Source organism: Eurosta solidaginis, chromosome 5 (genome assembly GCF_040869045.1).
Source record: "Eurosta solidaginis isolate ZX-2024a chromosome 5, ASM4086904v1, whole genome shotgun sequence".
NCBI classification, from domain to species: domain Eukaryota; kingdom Metazoa; phylum Arthropoda; class Insecta; order Diptera; family Tephritidae; genus Eurosta; species Eurosta solidaginis.
The window spans coordinates 246,091,402-246,117,474 of record NC_090323.1 but is presented as its reverse complement, the minus strand read 5'-3'; the positions used below and the strand labels follow the sequence as shown (position 1 = coordinate 246,117,474).

The 26,073-nt window shown below is 35.0% G+C and overlaps 1 protein-coding gene across 1 annotated transcript in view; it reads right to left on the bottom strand.

The window, feature by feature from the left end:
* ko (Stork-head domain-containing protein knockout) overlaps window positions 1–26,073 on the bottom strand; it is a 712,534-nt gene that overhangs the window by 10,170 nt on the left and 676,291 nt on the right. The window contains 1 exon segment of the mRNA XM_067789313.1: window positions 1,659–1,917. Within this exon segment, the coding sequence (XP_067645414.1) occupies window positions 1,659–1,917 (259 nt within the window).

Below are 26,073 nucleotides of genomic sequence, written 5' to 3'. Positions count from 1 at the left end.
TGAACTCAAAGCTGTTCTGAACCTTCATTAAAGGCGAAAACAATATCCTCCGATAAAACTGAACTTCCCTCGACGATCAAAAGTCACGCTGTAGAAGTCTGTGCCTGTGCTGCTGTATGGGTCGGAATTATGTATGGTATTAGGAAAAGATGGGAAGATGATCCTTGAATCCTTCAAGAGAAAAGCTCCCCAGCAGATATAATGTTCTGCCCGCATTTGAATGCAGAGGAAGGAGGAGATCCTCACTGAGTTGGAAGAGGTAGATGGAGGGAGGCTTGGTCTCCCTTGTAACTCTCAATTGGCGTCAATTATTGGGAAGCTGGGATAACTAGTGTGGCTGGATATGTAACGGCTAAAATCTGGGCGATTCAACACTATTTAATATATCACAATAAGATTAGTGTACTGTCAGGCGCGGAATCAAGCGTGTCCAAGACATGCGCAAGCCTTTTAACATAAGATAAACAAAGTAATTAAAGGCTCGATAGATTAGGTGTCCAGGTATTAGGAATAACGCAGTTATCCGATTTAGAAGTGAGAGAGATTGGCTTCCACAAAGCGTCTTTAATTTACCTAGAGGATGGAGCTATTATACAACATACAGTTAGGTCGCCGATCAAACTTCTGGTTACACTATGGACATATTCATTTTATATGAGGCCCTTACTAAGGCTGATGAATTAACCCGGGTAATGAGGTACCCGAGTATTACCGATTACCGATTACCCTGCTACCCGGGCATTCTTTCGTAACCTCATTGCTTGGCCATCATGTACATATTTAATGAAGTAAATCATAAGATAAAGTGGGAAACGAAAATACAGTTGCCATCTAGTGCTCTATATAATTTTTAGGAGTGGTAGGATATACCCGGTACTGAAGATGCTCACGCGTTTTGGTACGTTGAAATGTTGCCACTGAAAGTACTTTTAAGGACAATTAAATTTTTTTCGAAACTGTGTTAGCGACAACTTCGAGACCATTTCAGAACTAAATCCCGGTTCATTTTGGGATGGTGGTAGAGATAATTTCGAGACCATTTGAAATTGTCTCGGACACATTTCATTCAAAAAGTACCCGCATCCGAAAACTTAAGCGCTTTCCGAAAATTACACAGTTTTAAAACATTATCATGTTCTAAAAGTATTCGGTTTTAAAATAGCACCCGGTTCTAGAAAAGTACCTAGTTTAGAAAAAGTATCGGGTTATAGGAAATTAACTAGTTTCCAAAACGAATCGTATTCCCAAAAGTATACGGTTCTAAAAAATTACACGGGTGCGAAAGAGTACCCGGTTCTTAAAATGTATCCGGCTCAAAAATAATTCGTATCTGAAGTAGTATGATAAATTTCATTACTGTTATAATGATACTAATTGCATTTACTCAGGTATTACCCTAGTACCCGGCTTATACTCGGGTATTCGGGTAGTCTGTTAACATCAGCTCTAGTCTTTACGGACCGGTCTGTTCAACCTAGCTCAACCAATGGCTTCTAAAAATTAAAATTGAAAAACAATCTAAAAAAATAACTGTTTTCATAAAACTTGCCTACTTTGATGTTTTATGGACTTTTACTACAAAAAAATGTTAAACAAGGATTTTTAAAAGAAATACTAAGCAAATTATTTTAGTTTTGTACAAAAACCAAAATACTTACTCTGGTGTAAAGATGAAGTAACCCTTCGAGGTCTGATATATTTTTTGTTCCTGCATCAATTGTGCCAACGTATCATAGATTACTTCGGTGGCGGGAGGTGTCATATGCGGAAATCGTATGCTCAATTTGACGCGCACATTTTCTATCGTGGCCGAATGACCCTCTGCAGTAAGGTCCATTATGACATCACAGAGTGCCTCTGGCAGTGGGGTAAATTGTCCTTGCACAGTCGGTGTTACGATGCAGTCATCGATATCACCTGAAAGAAAAAAGAAAAAAGCGCCTTAGAATAATACAACAACTTGATGTAATTGTTAAAGAAATTACTTAATAAATAAAACACATTATGTAATTGTTAACTATCAAATAAATGTCATTTGACTTTGCAAGTGCATTAAAAGCTTCTGAAACTAAAGAAATTCGATTTTTATTTGACATTTGTACGTACAAAGCTGCATATTTAAGAAGTTTGTGCAAATATTTGAGTTTTATGGCCGAGTGACCATCAATTCTATGTTGGCATTTCCATTTAGAGTCACAATTAATTTTTGTTTGGTAGTTGCTTAATTCATTCAAGTTTGGTGTGAATCCGAAACGACTTTTAAATTGAATTTTAAGATTATTTTTTTTTTTATCTGCAGGCTATTAAAAATTGCTATTCAAGTTTTGATGTAATTTGAGAGCAGAATCCGGTTCTTTTATTTATTATATTTTTTTCAAACAAAATATAAGGCAATCGTTCTGATAAGTAATTTCAAGTATAAAGAAGAGCTGCTAATTGTTTACTAGTGTTTTAATTATTGGCGAAATAAAATGTTGTGAGTTGGACAAAAAGCGAGATCACTTCGTCATATGCCAGTGATAGATTAAGAAAAACCAAATTTGATTCTGCTGCATATATTAGTAATGGTAGAACGCAAGCATTTCCAAGATCGCGGGTTCGAATCGAGCTCAAGGCATTACAATAATTATTTTATCATTTTTATTGTTATGGTACCTTCTTTTCTTAATTTAAAAAATTTTAAATAAGGATAGAAGAATGGTTACAGCAGCGGTGCCTAAACCTTGCCGATGAAAGAATTTAGCAGTTCGCGAAATGGATCTATACAACGAGTTTTGGCAGTTGTCTATATGTTTTCTTTCTTCTAATCTAATTTAAAATTTTTCAATTAAGAAAAGAATGTATCATAACAATAATAATGATAAAATAATTATTGTAAAGCCTTGAGCACGATTCGAACCCGCGATTTTACAAATCAGTAGGCCGATATAACAGAAAGCATTTCCTTTTACAAACACAACATCGTGAATTCCTGGATTTTTTTTTATTTCTTTCAAGTTGCATACTTTAACCGTAGGCGGATAAAACGGACCATACATAAAATAGCTGGATTAGGTTAGGTTAGGTTAAAGTAGCTGCCTCCCAGAAATGTGAGGAACACACTTAGGCCGGCTGGCGCATTGTGATACCACTGTGTGGGCTATAGCACTTCCTTCTATAGATGTGTAGGAATTTTAACCAATTTGACCTTCTGATGTAGTATAGAATATTTTCGATATCCGCAGAGCCAAGAGCTACTAAGCCCTCGATGAAATAATTATTCAGACATTCCATACGTATACTGGCCAGAGCAGAGCATCTACAGAGGCAGTGCTCGACGCTTTCTATCTCCTCCTCATCCCTGCAGCTCCGACATAAAAGAGCTATATTGAGTTTCATATCTAAACAACCCGCCGGATTGAAGACCCATTTATGTGCTTGCAATGTTCTTTCAGATTTGAAGTCGTTTTCACATAGCTTTCAAGTTGTAGCGACTTAAAGTACGCATCTCGTTTTACCTAACTATGTAAAGAAAACTAAGTAAAAACTGTTGCAGACCTCAAAAGAACATAAGAAGGTTAATGGTAAAAGGTAAATGGTTACCCCGTGTATCAGCTGATTTTCAGTAGCAATTATTACCTCTATTTAAATTTTCTTCTGTAAAAATTTGGGAAGTTACGAAAATAAATTGTCATGATCAGCTGGTTTAGCAGGGTTACACTGCCACACCATCATTTTATGCAGGGTAAAAGTGTCACGGTTTTGCGTTGCGAGCAGTAAAGGCGTTGCCTACTTTTTAGACGAGAAAAAAATTTATATTTACAATCCTTGCACAGCGTACAAAAAGCGTAACAGTTTTTCCAGAAAATGAAGCGCCATTAGTTATCATCCTGCTTGACTGATAAGGTGTAACATAAGGCGACTAAAATTTCAAAGTGAACATTGCACCCGTAAGGTATCAGACTCATTCTATAGGTAATAATTCCAATTAAAAAATAAAACAAGAGTTCGCTCAGAGGTTGAAATTAAACCAGTGTGCAGTGTAGCGATCACTAAGTATACCATATCAACAATAATACACCATAACGGAAGGGTTAATATCCTATTTCCCCTTTCCTTTCTTTCTTTTCATCCCTTTCTTTCCTTTCCCTTCACTTTCTTTCATTTCTTTTCTTTTCCTTTCCTTTCCTTTCCTTTCCTTCCCTTTCCTTTTCTTTTCTTTTCTTTTCTTTTCTTTTCTTTTCTTTTCTTTTCTTTTCCTTTCTTTTCTTTTCTTTTCTTTTCTTTTCTTTTCTTTTCTTTTCTTTTCTTTTCTTTTCTTTTCTTTTCTTTTCTTTTCTTTTCTTTTCTTTTCTTTTCTTTTCTTTTCTTTTCTTTCTTTTCTTTCCTTTCCTTTCGTTTCCCTTCCTTTCCTTTCCTTTTCTTTCCTTTCCTTTTCTTTCCTTTTTTTCTTTTCCTTTTCCTTTCCTTTTCTCTCTTTTCATTTTATTTCTTTCATTTCGCCTTCTGACTACAGTTTTTATTTTATTTCATTTAACTTTTGTTATTTTTATTTTTGTTTCTTTCAATTTATTTTATTTTATTTAACTCCATTTTATTTTTTATTATTTTCGTTAATTTAATTAAAGTTTTTTCTAAATTTTTTTTCTAATTTTTCTATAATTGAAAAATTGTATTTTGTTTTTGGAATAGCGCAGCGTGCCTAAAGCGTACTGATGATTAAGGTTTAGCACCCTTCGAAATGGATCTATCTGCCCAGCTATACATTTTCTACTTACTATTCCAAAAACCAAATACAATTTTTCAATTATGTAAAAATTAACAAAAAAAACAATAATTATTAATAATATAATTAGAAAAAAATTACTGTTCTGTCCTTGAGCTCGAATCGAACCTTGAATCATTTATCAATAGGCCGATAAAACAAAAAGAATTTTTTTTTAATTAATTTTTTTTTATCGTTTTTTTTTATTATACATAACTTTATTTTATTCAATTTAATTTAATTTATTTTTATTCTTTTATTTTTTTATTTTATAAATTTTTATTATAATAGGATTCCAGCTTCGAATTCGACCTCAAGGCATATGACACAATTATTGTTTCTATAGTTGAAAAATTATTTTTAATTTAGAATAGAAGATAGACATTTTCTTCAGACACCTGCCATAGCTGCGCAGATAGACACATTTCGAAGGTTGCTAAGCCCATCACCAGTACGCTTAAGAGACCCTGCGCTAGCCATTGGAGGCTAAGCAACCTTGGAAATGGATCTATCTGCGCAGCTATCACAGGTGTCTGAAAAAATGACGTCTGCTCCAAATAAAAAAAAAATTCTACTATAAAAAAATTAAAAACAATAAATATTCTGAAAAATATTGTTGAGGGCCTTAAGCTCGAATTCGAACATGGAGTCCTATATCAATAGGCTTATAAAACAAAAACATTTTTTTTGTAATAATATTTTATTTTTATTTGTTTTATATTATTTTTTATACTCAGTTGAGCAGAGCTCACAGAGTATATTAACTTTGATTGGATAACGGTTGGTTGTACAGGTATAAAGGAATCGAGATAGATATAGACTTCCATATATCAAAATCATCAGAATCGAAAAAAAATTTGATTGAGCCATGTCCGTCCATCCGTCCGTCTGTCCGTTAACACGATAACTTGAGTATATTTTGAGGTATCTTGATGAAATTTGGTACGTAGGTTCCTGAGCATCTCATCTCAGATCGCTATTTAAAATGAATAATATCGGACTACAACCACACCCACTTTTTCGATATCGAAAATTTCGAAAAACCGAAAAAGTGGGATAATTCATTACCAAAGACGTATAAAGCGATGAAACTTGGTAGGTGAGTTGAACTTATAACACAGAATAGAAAATTAGTAAAATTTTGGACAATGGGCGTGGCATCGCCCACTTTTAAAAGAAGGTAATTTAAAAGTTTTACAAGCTGTAATTTGGCAGTCGTTGGAGCTATCATGATGAAATTTGACAGGAACGTTACTCCTATTACTATATGTATGCTTAATAAAAATTAGCAAAATTGGAGAACGACCACGCCCACTTTTAAAAAAAAATTTTTTAAAGTAAAATTTTAACAAAAAATTTAATATCTTTTCAGTATATAAGTAAATTATGTCAACATTCAACTCCAGTAATGATATGGTGAAACAAAATGCAAAAATAAAGGAAAATTGCAAAATGGGCGTAGCTCCGCCCTTTTTCATTTAATTTGTCTAGGATACTTTTAATGCCATAAGTCGAACAAAAATTTACCAATCCATGTGAAATTTGATAGGGGCTTAGATTCTGGGACCATAACTTATTTCTGTGAAAAAGGGCGAAATCGGTTGAAGCCACGCCCAATTTTTATACACAGTCGACCGTCTGTCCTTCCGTTCGGCCGTTAACACGATAACTTGAGCAAAAATCGATATATCTTTACTAAACTCAGTTCACGTACTTATCTGAACTCACTTTGTATTGGTGTAAAAAATGGCCGAAATCGGACTATGACCACGCCCACTTTTTCGATATCGAAAATTACGAAAAACGAAAAAATGCCATAATTCTATACCAAATACGAAAAAGGGATAAAACATGGTGATTAGATTGGTTTTTTCACGCAAAATATAACTTTGGAAAAAACTTTGTAAAATGGGTGTGACACCTACCATATTAAGTAGAATGAAATAAAAAGTTCTGAAGGGCGAAATAAAAAACCCTTGAAATCTTGGCAGGAATACTGTTCGTGATATTATATATATAAATAAATTAGCGGTATCCAACAGATGATGTTCTGGGTTACCCTGGTCCACATTTTGGTCGATATCTGGAAAACGCCTTCACATATATAACTACCACCACTTCCTTTTAAAAGTCTCATTAATACCTTTAATTTGATACCCATATCGTACAAATACATTTTAGAGTCACCCCTGGTCCACCTTTATGGCGATGTCTCGAAAAGGCGTCCACCTATAGAACTAAGCCCCACGCCCTTTCAAAATACTCATTAACACCTTTCATTTGATACCCATATCGCACAAACATATTCTAGAGTCACCCCTGGTCCACCTTTACGGCGATATTTCGAAAAGGCGACCACCTATATAACTAAGGTCCACTCCCTTTTAAAATACTCATTAACACCTTTCGTTTGATACCCATATTGTACAAACGCATTCTAGAGTCACCCCTGGTCCACCTTAATGGCGATATACAACAACCACCACTCCCTTTTAAAACCCTCATTAATACCTTTAATTTGATACCCATATCGTACAAACACATTCTCGAGTCAACCCTGATCCACCTTTATGGCTATATCCCTAAATGGCGTACACCTATAGACCTATGGCCCACTCCCTCATAAAATACTCTTTAATGCCTTTCATTTGATACACATTCCACGGTTTCCCTCGGTTCATTTTCCTACATGGTTATTTTCCCTTATGTTGCCACCATAGCTCTCAACTGAGTATGTAATGTTCGGTTACACCCGAACTTAACCTTCCTTACTTGTTTAAAATAGTTTTTTTCATATAAAACAAAACATAAACTTGAATACTTCGTCAGTTCCATAGAAGACACGTTTCAGCTTCTTGCGTGGAAGACACACAATACATATATTGAAGAAAGGTTAGGTTCAGATGTGCAGGGTCGTGCGAATATTTTCTGTAAAGCTATACAAAAAACCTTCTTGTTATGTATTTTTATCAATATCTCGGAAACCATAGGTGGTATATGTAAAGTTTAACATTCATTTTATTCGTGAACAAATTTTCTACATTTTGCACGCTGGTAATTTTTTTACAATAAACTCATAAAAAAATATTACGGTGCAAAAGGAAAATTTTCATTTTCGGGCACACTCTTTCGCGAATTTATCGACACCAATTAATTTTTAATCAAAGTAAGTCAAACTAATTTTAATTGAGGTACTCGAATTAGTCGTTAGTTCGCTGTAATAAAGTTTGTAATACTTAACGTGGTGCAGAAATTCTTACGGCATCGCACAAATCTTGCTGTGTTCAGGAGGGAAAATGTACTGCGATTGTCGACAATTCCGCGAGAAACTGAAACGTGTTAGTCTTCCACGCGAGAAGCCGAAGCGTGTCAATTTTCCACGCGAACAACGAATCGTGCTATTCCTCCATGGGATTTGAAACGAGTTAGTCTTCCATGGGACAGACGATATAATCTCGTGCTTTGTTGCTTCTCCGTAATGAAAATCACGAATTTGATCATGTTTGTCATATTTGCTCTATATTTCCAACAAAAGAGGAGAGTGTATATATCTATTTGCGCTTTTGCGTGCGTCAAAGAGTCTAGGTTATAGGTGGAGTGTTTCTGCTTATAAGAAAGAAAAACCCACATCTCTTGCTGAGAAAATACTCTCTTTCTATGCATACAACAAAGGATTTGCACAAAACGCCATATATTCACAATTACAGCGTCTGTTTTGACATCTGTGTGAAATTTTTTTAATGGCCTGTTCTGCTCCTTGAGATTATTATAAGTTTGTCCGAAAAAGGGGCGCAAAAATTTCAACTTGCTTAATATTGTAACTTTTATCTTGGGTTGTTATTTAAACACGAGAAATGTTCGGGTTAATTATTTCAGTACTTTATTTTTCAGTGCTCAATCCAATAATGAACCGGAAGTCCACCATCTTCTTTTTCTTCCATTTCTTTCCTTTACAGTGATGTATTTTTGCTTATTCTATTAATTAGTTCCCATGGTTGTATTTTTTGCTTATTCTATTACATTAGTTGACAAGGTTGCATTTATGATCTTAGAACTCGGCCAACCTGAAAATGTGTCGACCTCGATACATTATAACTTAATTTCTATTTTCACTGTCGTACATTTGTTAATTTGATACAATTCGCTATTTGTGTTCAGAGTTACAGCTCGGCCAATCTGACACTGTAATCGATCTCGATACAGTATAACTTAATTTCCAACAAATATTAGTCTGGTTCCTCTACATCTCTATCGGGTGATTGAGGCCAGCTTTAAATTCGGTAGGCTTCAACTACTCCATCATAAGGTAACTGTGTTAGCTGGCAGTTATCAATATCCCGTACAACATACCTAGCATGGCCGACCCCCTTGTGTATTACATATGGACCTTTGTATACGGGAATAAATTTTTTATTGCTTCCGCAAGTAGTATCAACGTTTCTTATAACAAAATAGTTTCCTACGTCGTACGTCTTGGTTGTAGTCTTATTCTGGGACTGTCGGCTGGTATCATACGCTTGCTTGGCTACTATTCTGCCTCCTGCTCAAAGCATCTACATGACCCATTGATGTGCCCTTCCTATGTTGTATTTTATAGTTATAATTTTCAAGTTCAAGAGCCCACCTGGCTATCCTAGGATTCAGCTGTGTTCTATCAAGGGTCATAGTTAATGAATTGCAATCAGTAACTAGCATGAATGGTATACCCTCTAAATAATGTCTAAATCTTCTTAAAGCATATATCATGGACAACGTTTCCAATTCAAAACTGTGGTTTTCGATTCCGAACTCGATGCGGAAAATAGAAAAATAGTATATCGGATGGAATTTATTATCTTCCTGCAGCAGAACTGCACCGAAGCGAATACTACTGACGTCACAGTGTAACTCAGTTTCCTTGGTAGGGCTACAAATGGCTAGAACAGGGCTCTTAACTAGTCCAGACTTCAGCTCCAGGAAGGTTTCATGGCAAATGTCATCAAAATCAAATTGGGTATTTCTTTTAAGTAAGTTCTGCAGGGGCTTAGCTATTTCTGAGAAGGACGGTACAAATCCGCGGAAATAAGAAAACATCCGTAAACATGATTGTAACTGCTTCAAGTTCGAAGGGGCCGGAAAATTTTGTATACTTTTTATATGAGAATTACTAGGTGCTATTCCTTTATGAGTGACTTTGTAACTTAAATACTCAATTTCCTTATACCCAAACTCACATTTACTCATATTAAGTTTCAACCTTCGTAATGAAATTCGTTCCAGTACTGATTTTAAAAGTTTGATGTGCTCGTCATACACCTCGGTGGCAATAACTTTTTTAACCCAAACGGCATTTTCAAATATTCAAATTGTCCATGAGGGGTTACTAAAGATGTAAATGGTATGGACTCAGGAGCCATATGAATCTGATGAAACCCGCTCTTTAAGTCCAATACCGAAAAATATCGTTTATTCTATAAGTACTCAATACAGTCATCGATCAGTGGTAGCGGATAATTATCTCTAAGAGTTAATTTGTTAAGTGCCCTATAGTTTACGCACATTCGAGTTTTCCCGTTTTTTTCTTGACCAGCACAATGGCGGAGGCATAAGGAGAATCACTAGGTCGTATAATGTTTTCTTTCAGAAGTTCATTTAAAATATTTTGTAATTCGGTACGTTGAAGATAAGATAGCCGATGAGGAGCGCAATGGAAAGGAACAACAGTTTTCAATCGTATTTTCATTTCATACTTAAATGGTTTTTCCAGAATATTAGGATTGAAATAAGTATTATTTATAATTTGCTTCAGCTCAGTACTTTGCTCATTTGTAAGTATATTGTTTATATAAATTTCATTTTTGTTATAGGAAACGTCGATATCAAATATGTCAGGCACACAAGCGGAAGTGGAGTCAAAATTTTCTCGACAGTTATCGGCGGTAACACTTTCAGAAAAATATTCATCTTTAGCGGCACTTTGTTGCATTATAATAGAGACTGCTTTGGAATCAGCTAAAGGTTGAGGAATTTTGGGCATTTTTAATTTACTTTTGGGTCTTACATCTAAAAATTCGGTTGATTTTTTCTTAAAATTCGTCAACTTGATATTAAATATACATAGGAAGTCACGTCCCAAAATAATTGGTACAACCATATCATCGTCTGGTATGCTATTCAATTCAATGTTATTCAATTTTTTATTAAAGCTAATATAACAAAATATTTTTTGTGTTATTTTTAACTCTTTTCCTCCAATGGCTTTAAATTTTGAGGAGCTTCTTGCCATCCGGTTCTCCACCAATTGTTTTGGAACGTATGACTCTCTTATAAAGCTAACCGGACTGCCGGTATCAAACAAAGAAAAAAACTGTTGCAGATATTGACGTCTCACCTAATTCGAATTTAATACTTACAAAATTAAAAGCATTTACGGCATCATCGGATGAGTGAGTATTGACGTTTTCACCTATGGCTGATACTTCGTTAGTGATTTTAAAATTTTTGCTGGATTTGGGCACGGCCGATGATCATGGCCCATACGCCAGCAGCGGAACCAGCAAGAACCAGTCGGTAGTAGCGGGTACGAACATTGAGGCTTAATATGCCCAACCCTGGGACAATTGTAGCATTTTTGTGGTGGTTTCGGGTCATTTGACGTTTTGCTGCATTCGTATGTTTTGTTCCCACTCCTGGTTCTACTGTGAAATATTTTCTTTGAAAACGGCTCACTAATGCCTTCAACTCATCAAGTGTTTTTGCCGGTAACAGTAGATGTGCATTTGGCACTACATTGCCTATGCCGTCTATTATGTAATCGATGATTTCTGTTTCGCATATGTTTGCCCGTTTTCCTATTGCCTGCATCAACAGAACGTAGCAATGTAATGACTCGCTCTTTTTGTCCCACTTGCGTTTGGCAACATTTTATAAACTTCGTTCCTCTGTATCGGCACATCAAATTCCATCGTAAAGGCCTTTTTTAACTCGGCATAGCTTAATGCTTTGGTGGTGGTAAGGAAAACTTTGGCTGTTCCCACCAGGCAGCGACGTCGTCACTCTTGATGACTCCATTACTTCTTCGAACTCTTGAAGAAAAAGTCACACCGTCACTGATATATCATCACCACTGAACTTGGAAACAGCATGCTCTATATCGGCAAAATCCAGTCTACGTTGCTGTTGTACCCTAGAACTAGCTCTTAGCACGTCGATTTCCTTCATTAATTTTAACATCTCCATACGTTTTCGTAGCACCACCAGTTCGTCATCCACATTTATGGTCGTAGCTCTTACGTCAATTGGGGCAGAGTTTGATGGGGCGGCAGCAAAAACATCGTGAACAGCAGGTGTTGAATTGAATTCAACCAAAACATCGGTAGTAGAGGCAGTTGGAACGACAGTGACGGCAGTATGAATGGCGGTGACGGCAGTGGCGGCAGCAAAAACATCGTGAACGGCAGGTGTTGAATTGAATTCAACCAAAACATCGGTAGTAGAGGCAGTTGGAACGGCAGTGGCGGCAGAGAAATCAATAGAAACGGCAGCGTTTATCTCAATAATTTCGTCTGGAATGTTCTCCGATATATTTGTGTTCGGAGTGGTATTCATCGTATTTGCGGAGCTATTATCTCCCACGCTGACTTTATTTTGCAGTAATCTGCGTAATTGTATAATGTTGGCAGTAGGAGGGAAATCCACATTATTTTCAGTTAAAACTTTGATAATGTTTTCTCGAGCATCCATTTTACAAAATAGTTATTTATAATAGTGCGCGAGGTTCGTTAACACACCTGATATGTAACTTTTATCTTGGATGGTTATTTAAACACGAGAAATGTTCGGTTTAATTATTTCAGTACTTTATTTTTCAGTGCTCAATCCAATAATGAACCGGAAGCCCACCATCTTCTTTTTCTTCCATTTCTTTCCTTGACAGTGATGTATTTTTGCTTATTCTATTACACTAGTTGACATGGTTGCATTTATGATCTTACAATATATTTATTTTTTCGATTTAAGCTCAAGAATTTAGGCACTTTCGTCTGGAGTCAAAGAGATATCGCTTTTTAGCGGAGTGTCATCGGCGCGTTATCGATTTTGTTTTGTCATCGAAAAGTTATCGATTTGTTATCAAAAAGTTTTCCATTCTTTATCCGAAAGTTTTCGATGTGTTATCAAAATGTAACTGATTTGTTATAGGAGTGTTACTAGTACGTTAATCGGCGTTTTTTCTATTTGTTATCAATTTGCTATCGGAATGTTCTCGATTTGTTAATGACAGCTCATCGGTTTGTTATGAAACAGATTAAACCGATTAAACATCAATATGAATAAGAAGCCGACGACTCGGCTGCAAGTCAAAAACTAAACAATTTTTTTACTCTCCGTTTAACAAAGTCCAGCATCAGCGATACAATTCAAGGAAGTATTTTTGCCCCAACCAGTACAATTATTCACACTTTACTTGAATAAACACCCATTACCCGTTATACATATATGAATATCAGTTGATGCGTTTAACAAAAATATAATGAGATTTATATGCACGACTTTTAATGGTATTCGCTTAACGGTTAACAGCTGAAAACAATAAAAGCAACAGTAGCTAACACCTTAAAGAAAGAAACAAACAATAAAACCATTTGACTTCCACGAAGATAATAATGAATTTAACAATTCACTGTCTGCACTTCAAGCTGACGGATAAAAGTAATGAAGATAATTGCAAAAGTTACGCTGGTGATATTCACCTTTACATATTTTTTTGTATGGAAATCACCACCTACCACCTGCCAATCGCCAATGACTCTTGTGATTGACTTCCGTTTATAATAAACTTATTATTATCACCTTTTTTTCTTGAATGCACCTGGGGAACGTAATAACTTTTATATGGATATTTAAACGCGTATATACTTGTGCATTGCATTTTGCATATAATTTATTGTTGCTCTTAAGTGCCTACGATTTGTTAGCGGGTCAGTGGTAATGTTAGAGGGCAAACGTTTTTCTTTGCAACAATCATTTATTTTGTTTCTTGTGTTAATATATATGGGGTATTCCATCCCATTTCGACCAAATTTGAACCCGACCCCTTTAGAATTGGCTGAAAGTTTTTATTCTTTTTCTAGCTTACGAAAGACGTTTTTCAGAATTTTTTCATCCAACTCAAAAAAAGTTATGAATTTTTTTTTCTCGGACGTTGTGGCAGCGCACTGCCCTCAAGTGGCCCGATGAAACCAGGCTAATCCTGTTTTTTTTTTTTTTATTTTTATTTTTATTTTTTTTGTATCCTAATTCTTATTTATGTGTTAATTATAATTTTTTTGTTACCGAGTCTTTGAGAGGCAGTGGCTTCTTAAGCGCCGAGATCTAAAACCGCTCAGCTATAGAGAAACTCATCAGCTGAGAAATACAGATTCACAAAATACAATAGACTAAAAGTATAAATATATTTTTTTAATTATTAAGAGAAGATAGAACCGTCTTTTTTATGGCAAAGAGCGAGTCCGAAACATCAATTATTCTCGAGTGAGAGTTATAATCTTCACACAAACATAGAAAAGGTTCGTGTAGTTGGAAATTGCTTCTGCATTGCTTAAGAATTATAGGTTTATAATGCCTTGAAACTCGGCATGGAACATTCAAGTTTACTTCGTTCAATAGAAATGGGCTTGAAATCGATCCATTTAAAAGTCTAGCCATAAATAGTACACCTAGGACAGGAAGATTTATTAGTTTTAATCGATTAGTGTAAGGAGGAAGATTATACGGAGAGTCCCATTGAAGATTTCTAAAGGCGAAAAGTAAAAACTGTTTTTGAATTGATTTTAGTCTATCCACATGAACTTGATAACGCGGATTCCAAATTATCGATCCATATTCTAATATCGGCCTCACCAATGATGTAAAAAGGGTTTTTGTAACGTAAGGATCACTAAACTCCTTTGCCCATCTTTTCACAAATGCTAAAACTCCTATCGCTTTATTGACTGTGGCATTAATATGAGGGTTGAAACTAAGTTTGCAATTCATTGTAACTCCCAAGTCGACAAAAACATCAACGCTTTCCAGAGTTTGGCCATTAATTGTGTAGGAAGCTGGTTGTATGTTCCCACGTGAAAAACACATGGATTTACATTTTTCTATGTTGAGTGGCATAAAATTCGCATTACACCAAGTAACTAAACGATTTAAATCCGCCTGGAGTACAGAACGTTCTTCAACCGACGCGTATGACTTCAAAAGTTTTACGTCGTCGGCATACATTAAAATTTTAGAATATTTTATAGTTGTGGAAACATCGTTTATAAGGATCAAAAACAGAATAGGACGGAGATGGCTGCCCTGAGGCACGCCGGAGGGAACATCGATGACATTCGAACACATTTTTTTAAAAATTACTCTTTGATTTCTACCGCAAAGATAGGAGGAGATCCAGCGAGTTAGGCCAGGTTGAAAACCAAGCAATTCGAGTTTATAAACAAGTAATGAGTGGCGTACTTTGTCGAATGCTTTGCTGAAATCAGTGTATATAACGCCGGTATGATGATGGTTTCTAAACCCATTAAAGACGTGAGTTGTAAATTCAAGCAAATTTAAAAAAAACACCGTTTTTGTTTTCAAAATGCTATAACTTTTTCAAAAATTGACCGTTTGGGATCTTTTTTTTTTTTTTAATTTGTTTTTAAATGTACTTTTCGGAAAAAATACAAAAAAATGTTTAAAGTTTTTTTTTTTTTATTTTTCAGTATTTCGAGATTTTTCGAATTATGCCATTTTTTTTCTCATAAAAAACTTCAATCAATTCTGCAATCATCCCCACTAATCCCGGAGTGGGCCGATTTTTTTTTTATTTAATTGAAAAAAAAAAAAATTTTTTTTTTTTATCAATTATATTTATATAACAAAAAAATGTAAGAAAATGATTTTTAAGTATTCTTTTCTTTATATATTATGGTAATCTACGATTAAAATTACCAGGATTAATGACTGACACAGTAAACATGTAAGTTTTGCAAAAATAATGTAACAAATTATGAATTTAATACTTAAAAATCATTTTCTTACATTTTTTTGTTATATAAATACAATTGATAAAATAAAATTTTATTTTCAATTGAATTAAAAAAAATATAAAAAAAATCGGCCCACTCCGGGATTAGTGGGGATGATTGCAGAATTGATTGAACTTTTTTATGAGAAAAAGAAAAAAACTGAAAAATTAAAAAAAAAAACTTTAAAAATTTGTTTGTATTTGTTCCGAAAAGTACATTTAAAAACAAATTTAAAAAAAAAAAGATCCCAAACGGTCAATTTTTCAAAAAGTTATAGCATTTTGAAAACAAAAACGGTGTTTTTTTTTAAAATTCATAACTTTTTTTGAGTTAGATGAAAAAATTCTGAAAAACGTCTTTCGTAAGCTAAAAAAAGAAGAAAAACTTTCAGCCAATTCTAAAGGGGTCGGGTTCAAAATTGGTCGAAATGGGATGGAATACCCCATATACATAAATACATTCCGACTTATTTTGTGGAAAGAGTCATTTAAATGAATGGGTGACAACAAAGTTTTTCTTTCAGTGCAATTAACAGGAGGGATCGACTTGGATTTAAGTTTCTTGATGTTGTCTGGTATAGAGCTAATTGTGTATGAAATATTGTCTGCATTAGGATCCATTAAAAATATCATAGAGTAACTCTTTGAAATGGGATCATAACTTTGATGCGATTAAAAGCTTTGGGCACTACAGTGTTGAACTAAAGCCGATTTGGTCAAATGCCAATTGACGCTTCAAAGTATTCTATATATTTAACTTTTACAACAACGTTTGTTGTAATTTCGTCACACATGATATACAAATGTAGACATATGACGGTATATTACTTGTCTCAGCCATACAACGGCGAACAACTACATACAATTTAACTGTAAGTTGGTGTCAATTAAAAAAAGACATCCACTGTTATCGGATTATTGTATTCAAATAAGATTTTAATACCAAATTTGCCATACCATTGGGCAAATGTCGTTTTCACTTATCGGTGAACTCAATTGTCCTTTGTAGTCAGAACGAGCGGCCAAAAGCATGACAAGCGTTTCACCTAGTGAAACCAAGAGCTACACTGAAGGCATTCCGTTTTTTTTACACGCGAATGTAGATGTATATACAGTGGTCCTTACAGCGGAAAATACAAACATTTTTCTTTATATAATGAATTTCATATCAAAACCGATATGCATTGAACCCGACCGCCTCACATTTTGATTAAATTTTGCATACAGGTACACTTTACCAATACAAACACAACCCCATTTTTAGAAATTGTGGGCGTGGCAAGGTATCAAAGTTGTGAGAAATGTGTGAAACAAGACGGTAATAGGTACTTTTGAGCTGTGATAACTGCGTATGGCTCAACGGATTTCAAAGATCTGGTACCATTGGAAAAGTATTCAGATCGGCTTTCGAAAACATATACTGTAAAATATTTGTAATACATTGCAAAAAAGTTTTTTTTTTCTAAAATAAAATTTTAAACTTGAAAAAAAACTTCAAAGGCCAAGCGTTTTAAAATAAAATATATTTTTTTTGAAAGGTCTATTTAATATATATAACATATCAAAAAATTAAAATGGCGTATTTTTTTTTTTTTAATGTTAAGTAAATGCATCTCCTTATTTTTGATATTATGGTACTTTTGAGCTGTGATAACTACGGAACGGCTCAAGTAATTTCAAATGTCTTGATACCATTGGAAAGGTATTCGAATCGGTTTTCGAAAATATACACCGCAAAAAAATACTGAAAAATAATTTTAAACTAGGAAAAAATTCAAAGGCCAAGTGTTTTTAAAAAAAAATATATTTTTATTAGAAAGTTCCATTTAATATATATAAAATATCTAAAACTAAAATGGCGTTGTTTTCTTTTTTTTTATAAAAATTTGTAAGTAAATTCATTTCTCTATATTTTGATATCATAGTACTTTTGAGCTGTGATAACTACGGAATGGCTCCACCGATTTCCAAGATCTTGGTAGAAAGGTGTTCAAATAGGCTTTCGAAAACGTATACTGTAAGAATTTTTATTTCGCTGAAAACCCATTTTTTTTAAATTTTTTTAAAACTAAACTTGGAAAAATTACAAAGATCAAGCATTTAAAAAAAAAAAAATAAATGCTCTTCAGTGTTATACAAATTTTCTCAGTGTACGATTTCGATTACAATACCTTTCCAATGGTACCAAGAGCTTTGAAATCGGTTAATCCATTCCGTAGTTATCACTGCTCAAAAGTACCTTTTACTGCCATTTTTCACGCATTTTTCACAACTTTAACACCTTGCCACGCCCACAATTTTTCAAAAATGCAATTTCCAAAAAGTAGGTGGTGTTTGTATAGGTAAAGTGTACCTCTATGCAAAATTTAATCAAAATCTGAGGGGGTCGGGTTCAAAATGTGCCTTTTTACACTCAGCGTGCTTTCCTCACAGAGTATATTAATTTTGATTGGATAACGGTTGGTTGTACAGGTATAAAGGAATCGAGATAGATATAGACTTCCATATTTCAAAATCATCAGTATCGAAAAAAGTTTGATTGAGCCATGTCCGCCCGTCCGTCCGTCTGCCCGTTAACACGATAACTTGAGTAAATGTTGAGGTATCTTGATGAAATTTGGTAAGTATGTTCCTGGGCACTCATCTCAGATCGCTGTTTAAAATGAACGATATCGGACTATAACCACGCCCACTTTTTCGATATCGAAAATTTCGAAAAACCGAAAAAATGCGAAAATTCATTACTAAAGATGGATAAAGCGATGAAACTTGGTAGGTATGTTGATCTTATGACGCAGAATAGAAAATTAGTAAAATTTTGGACAATGGGCGTGGCACCGCCCACTTTTAAACGAAGGTAATTTAAAAGTTTTGCAAGCTGTAATTTGGCAGTCGTTTAAGATATCGTGATGAAATTTGGGAGAAACGTTACTCCTATTACTGTATGTGTGCTAAGTAAAAAATGGCAAAATCGGATGAAGAACACGCCCACTTTTAAAAAAATTTTTTTTAAAGTCACATTTTAACAAAAAATTTAATATCTTTACAGTATATAAGTAAATTATGTCAACATTCAACTCCAGTAATGATATGGTGCAACAAAATACAAAAATAAAAGAAAATTTCAAAATGGGCGTGGCTCCGCCCTTTTTCATTTATTTTGTCTATAATACTTTTAATGCCATAAATCGAACAAAAATTTACCAATCCTTGTGAAATTTGGTAGGGGCATAGATTCTATGACGGCAGCTGTTTTCTGTGAAAATGGGCGAAATTGCTTGAAGTCACGCCTAGTTTTTATACACAGTCGATCGTCTGTTCTTCCGCTCGGCTTTTAACACGATAACTTGAGCAAAAATCGATATATCTTTACTAAACTCAGTTCACGTACTTATCTGAACTCACTTTATCTTGATATAAAAAATGGCCGAAATCCGACTATGACCACGCCCACTTTTCCGATATCGAAAATCGCGAAAAATGAAAAAAATGCCATCATTCTATACCAAATAAGAAAAAGGGATGAAACATGGTAATTGGATTGATTTATTGACGTAAAATATAATTTAAAAAAAAACTTTGTAAAATGGGTGTGACACCTACTTTATTAAGTAGAAGAAAATGAAAAAGTTCTGCAAGGCGATATCAAAAGCGCTTGGAATCTTGGCAGGAATACTGTTCGTGGTATGACATATATAAATAAATTAGCGGTACCCAACTGATGATGTTCTGGGTCACCCTGGTCCAAATTTTGGTCGATATCTCGAAAACGCCTTCACATATACAACTAAGGGCCACTCCCTTTTAAAACCCTCATTAACACCTTTCATTTGATTCCCATATCGTACAAACTCATCGTCCACCTTTGTGGCGATATCTGGAGAAGGCGTCCACCTATGGAACTAAGGCAAAATCCCTTTTAAAATACTCACTAACACCTTTCATTTGATACCCATATCGTCCAAATACATTCTAGAGTCACCCCCGTCCACCTTTACGGCGATATCTCTAAAAGGCGTCCATCTATAGAACCAAGGCACACTCCCTTTTAAATAATAATTAATACCTTTCATTTCGTTAACACCTTTCGTTTGATACCCATATCGTACAAACCAATTCTAATCAGCCCTGGTCCACCTTTATAGCGATATCTCGAAAACGCGTCCACCTATAGAACGAAAGCCCACTCCCTTTTAGAATACTCATCAACACCTTTCATTTGATTCCCACATCGTACAAACTAATTCTAAAGTCGCCTTGGTCCACCCTTATTTCGATATCTCGAAAAGGCGTCCACCTATAGAACTAAGGCCCACTCCCTTTTAAAATACTTACTAACACCTTTCATTTGATACCCATATCGTACAAACGCATTCTAGAGTCACCCCTGGTCCACCTTTATGGCGATATCCCGAAATGGCGTCAACATATAGAACTATGACCCACTCCCTTTTAAATACTCTTTAATACCTTCCATTTCATGTCATACAAACACATTCCAGGGTTACCCTAGGTTCATTTTCCTACTTGGTGATTTTCCCTTATTTGGTCTCAAAAGCTCTCAGCTGAGTATGTAATGTTCGGTTACACCCGAACTTAGCCTTCCTTACTTGTTTTTATAGGTATTTGATATGAAATTCATCATATGTGAAAAGGTCACTCATACGCCATGTTGCTCTGGTGACAACGGTACCCGCTAATTTAAACTATCATCCTTTATTGATTTCACATTACCGATTCATAAATAATTGTGAAGAATATTTGGAAAAAGAAGCAAGAAATTTCTGACTGAAACCATTTGTATTGTAGTAACTCAATGCTTAGGCAGTTGCACATAATTTATTCCTCCAAAATTTTCCTCATGCTAATGAATTTTAATGCACAAAATATGTACATAGTTATGTAGTTATCTGAATATTTCCGGCTTTTTTGGTGTTGTTTTGAGATGCCAAACATTGTTTACAATCGCGTTGCGAACATTAGTTTTACCGCTATCAGTATGATATGGTGTCTTACAGATTGTGGCATAATCAAAATGTTGAAGTCAACAATCAAGAGCCTGCGGCAGGTGCCAGTTGTGGGCGTAACATTAATTACGTATGTGTGTACGTACATATGATACAGCGATGTTAAATATTGGAATTATATAAATATGGTAATTATTATGAAAGCATTATTTTACAAGGAAGTTAAACAAAACACCGGCGTTAATTCGTTTAAATATTTAGTCACATATGTGTACCATTTGCTTTTGCTTAATTATGGAAGGTGCCGTTTATAAGCAAAATACTGGAATCTTCTACGGCCCACTTGCAGAATGGAAAGTATTTTTTTGGCTCAGAGTTGACTTAAAAAGTTATCAAAAATATATTGATTGAACCCTTCATGTCAAGTGAACTCTGAGTCAAAAATTTAACTTTCATTCTGCAAGTGGGCTTAGAAAAAAACTAAAAATTAGTTTTAGTTTTTTATTACCTGCAACTTTTGAGGGGAAAATTGGGACAAATTATAGTATAAAAGGTGAGAAAAAGATTGAAGCCCACCTTGAATCGGCCTGTGAAATTTGCCTCTACCAGATTTTCACTATGTACTAAATTTTGGATAAACCCGCGAAAAAAGAATTGACACACATCATCTCTTCCGCAGCCTTCGACAGCATGAAAAAGAGATGCCCATATGCCCCAATGTCTGAATTTGGTTTCTTTGAAAACTTATGCGGCTGAGCAACACCATCACCTCAGTCAGAATTGGAAACTTAACGAGGTTTGAGATAGGGTGACCCTGTATTGTGCGTCAATTAAGTAAGTAACTAAGTTATTCAGTCTAGGGATCGCATTAATCTTAGAGACTAGATTATACAAAATTTTATGCACAAAAATTTAACAGAAAACAAAATTTTTTTAAAAATAGCCGAGAACCAAAAAATCTATGCAATGAGTGTTATTGAATTTCATTATATCATTTATTGGTTTCAAAACTGATTATCTGATTATGTTGGCGCGAATTTCGTGATGGACTATAAAATAAATTTCTGGGAATTTAAAGAGTATGTAAAAGCAAACAAACTAAAAAGTTCTGAACTAAGTATTAAGCTCAAGTACTTAAATATTTCGACAAGTTTATTTCGGTAATGAAAGAACGATATTATAAACGACTTATGCTGGGTTTTCATAGAGTCAAAATGAAATTTTAATTTGCCATACCGTTTGGATATCACTAATTGGTCTATTTAAGTGTCCTTTGTAGTCAAACGGACGGCAAACGAATTTGACGTTGTATGTGGTCTGTGGTCAATTTTGAGCTGCCCCCAAATTCCAACCATCGCCAAAAATATCTAAAACAGTATCAACTGCGCAGAAAAGTATGCAACATTTGGTACCACATGGTTATTAGAGAAAACAGCTTAAATCCAATACTTTTACATGGGACTTAGGCGGTTATTCCTTATGGGAATATTATACTACATGTGGCATACTTTTAAAGCATTTTAGTATTCGTGCCCAAATGTACAAAAACTCTAAGCAACATTTGCGTGAAAACTGAAATGATTGCACTACTTTACAAACCCGTGAGCTATATGAAACATTTAGTAAATACTTGTTAAGGATATTTGTATGCCATGCTTTTGTTTATATGAAAAAATCAATTTCCTGAGCTCGTCATGATTTCATTGCCAAAGGCGATTTGTATATCACGCGTAAATCAATTGAACGCACTCGTAGTGAATTGAACAACTCCACTAATACAATATTTACAACACGAATTCAGCTTTCCATGTCCACAAGCAATAGCAATAACAACAAACTAACAATGTAGATTGTGCATAAAATGTAATGTAAAATGAATTTAACTTTTCGCAGTTCGTGTATAACAAAAGTGTTTAGCTCAGTTACTAAATTTATTGTTGGTTTTGCATTGGTTTTATAATTTTAATATTTTTGCCTTGGGCAATGCACTTTTGCTTTCATAAATTTACGCATTTGAATATTGCATGCAATTTCCTTTAAAATTATGTATGAGAAGTATGAAGAGTTGAGTGAAAATTGGTATAAAATTTTAAATATATTTATATATTACATGTTTGTGCTTGTGTATGTGTAAAAGAAAAAGTTAAGTTATTGTTTAATCAATCAGCCTTCACCCTTTCTCTGCAGTGTGTAGAAAAAATACCAAACCGCAAAAAATTAAAAACTAATAAAAATGCGAGTTTTTACAAAGAAACTGTGCTGAAGTTATTGTATGTGGCATGCAACATGTGGCAAATATTAAAATATTAACTTTGTTTGATTGTATTTTTACTGAGCTATTTCATAAGTATGTACTATATTTTTTCGATGCAAATTGGTACCCAGCTATAAAATTTTCCATGCAGACACTGAATGCGTGGTCGCAGAAACAAAGCTCCGTTTTATTTAATTTACTAAACCTAATTGCGTGCTTTCTTTCACGTAGATGTGGAAGGTTAAATCATATTGAGTTTAAAATAATAATTTTGCAGAACCTTTGAAAGATTCAGAATCAGCGGAAACTTCAATGTATCATTCTTGTACTACAAATTCCTTCATCTTCTGCAACCTTTGTAACTTAAGGTTACAGTATTTCACCTAGCACTGTACCTTCGCCTGCGCCTGAAAATACACTATAATGAATCAGCACAGGAAAGACAGATCAGCTGGGCAAAAGGCAACAAAAAACAGCTGAGCAAGTATAAGCTGTCGGCCAACGGCCAAAGATAATTTATTGAGATGCCAAAGAAATATAGCGTTTCTTTGCCTGATCACACACAATAAAGGGCATATAAAGGGAGCGAATTCGCTGTAGCACCTCAGCCCTCGCAGGTGACGCTTGTCACTTAAGTACGTTTGACGGGGTGGATGCCTTTAAGCTATTTATCTCCCCGCTCTCAGCTCTGGCATCGGTTGTACGAGTGAGGTAAAATAGCAGTGTTTTTTGAGTCTCTTTAAAGATGACCTTTCTGACTAACAAAGCGCCAAATATAGGCAAATATCCCTGAAATACGCTAAAATTCATCGGAATCCGCTAGTAGTACCCATTCCATCACTTCACTGAAAGAAAAAGACTGGTAAAATCAACCGAAATACGGGTCAATTCAACCGAAATTTCTATCATATCAATTTGTGTCCATCGCAACTAGATGTTGAATCAACTGCGCACAAATTCTTGATTCCTAATGAACAAAAAAAGTTGTTGCGACAGCTTTGTATAAAAGTACCTATGTTGCCATATACATACACACGTGAATACATAAATACGCATGCTTGCTACATATACATACATATGTACTCACTTACTAATCGAACTTCAATTGGGCGTACATCAAATATGCTGGCATACATTAAACATTATACACTTTAACCATTTTGTGTGTCTTTTCGATTTGATGGTTTTCTTATTTTGGTGTTTTTTTTAACAAGTGGCACCACCGTCATAAGTACAAAGTAGAGAGCGCAGTGAGCGTAAAATTCTCTTTGAAATTTGCTCATGTATTGACTGTTGATCGCTGTTGAAATGACCAGTGAAACCAGTTGTGTTAACAGAAAAATCAGTTAGATTAACCAGGAATCTGTCAATTTTACAGAATTTTGTTAACTTAAGAGCGATGATTTCTCTTCTGTTGAAATGACTGAACTAATTTGTTCGTTTGACAAAGAACTCGGTCGAATTAACCATAATTCGATCAATTTCACCGAATCTCCGTTAAGTTAAGAACAACAAAACCGATTTGTTGATTTTAATAGCACCATTTCTTTCAGTGTTATCTGTCCTATTTGTCGTCGCGTTACGCAGCTGGTGCCGCCAGCTTTTATACAGCCGACCAGCTAATGCTGTCTCGAACCTCCACGCTGATGCTATGGTCATTTGCCGTCCATTATAATATCTTGGCCCAACTGGTGCTTACTTCGGTTCTCGGACGCTTCTATCAGCTCGGTCAGTCTCCATAGTATTTGCGTAACTGTTATCGAATACCTATCATCCCAATGTAGGTGTAAGAAATAATAAATTTAATCTGTCTGAGTATTAGGCATAGTTTCAATCACGGCAAATATGAGGTTTCGAGAGCCTTCAAAGATCTGAATCCAACTCTTTGCCAGAAAAACTCCACTGACTTTTTTTGGGAAAAGGTCACCTATAACTACCTATAAGTTACAACTAATTCTGAAGATATTATCGTGGATTTAATGATAATATTAGTCAGGCGACCGTTGTCTTTTAGAGGAAGTATGCTGGCCTAATTTGCCAACGGCATGAAGCGACGGAACACGGGACACCCCAGCTGGTTAGGGAGATATACCCGTGGTAGGTATGCCTGTCGAAAGAGGCGACTAAAATACCAAATAGATTCAAGGGCTTGTGTAGCGCAAACCTTTCAGGTTGCCAGCGCAATATATAGCTTCCCCAAACCCAATTATCAACCTCACCTATTCGCGGCGAATCCTATTATATTAACAATCGAGGCTCTGGCGACCCAGAACTCCTCATGGATCTAGGGGTGGGAGGGCGGTATGGCCTAGAAGGTCGCATGTGGTCATAACAAATCGTTCCCGAGATGATCGGGCTTGGTACCGGAACGTACTGGATCTGCATCCGGCGAAGGACTGTCAACATCGATAACACTCCCCATGACCTTCGGAGAGTGTCCTTGTCGCTACAACAACAACAGCGATGGGACATTTAAAATCAAATCGTTTGGAAAATTTTTTTAAAACAAGGTCGCTTCATAACAGTTGTTTCAACAATCCCTTCGAGTGTTTTTGTCATGGAAAATTTTTCTCACCAAAATGCAATTGCTTTAGGAGAGTAAATGCCGTTCGGAATCGTCTTTCGAGTTAGAAAAATTTTTATTACAGCAACAACAAATAAAGGCAAAACAATTTTCATAATTTTAAAAGAATAACGTGGAAAATTATGTGTGTTTCAATTGAAAGATCCGAGTTTGGGGCTCTGGCATTTAAAGGAAGTAAAATCACTCATTGGTGAACAACCCACCCATTATTATATTAAAAAGAGCCCCCAGAGCCTCTTACAAAATCACATATGAATATACTCGCATAAATCTACAAACATTGCAGTGTATGTAAATACAAAAACTTTTTATGTGAGTAAGTGTTTCTTAAGTCTATTTGTGCATTATAACCTAATTTGTCTGTATTTTGGTTCACACCATTGAAAAAGGGCATTGCCTGTAATTACAAATGATTACCTTTGTACAAAATGAAGGATGGATTTTTATTGCAAATGCTTTAGTAGATAATGAGCGAATTTTTTTCTAGCC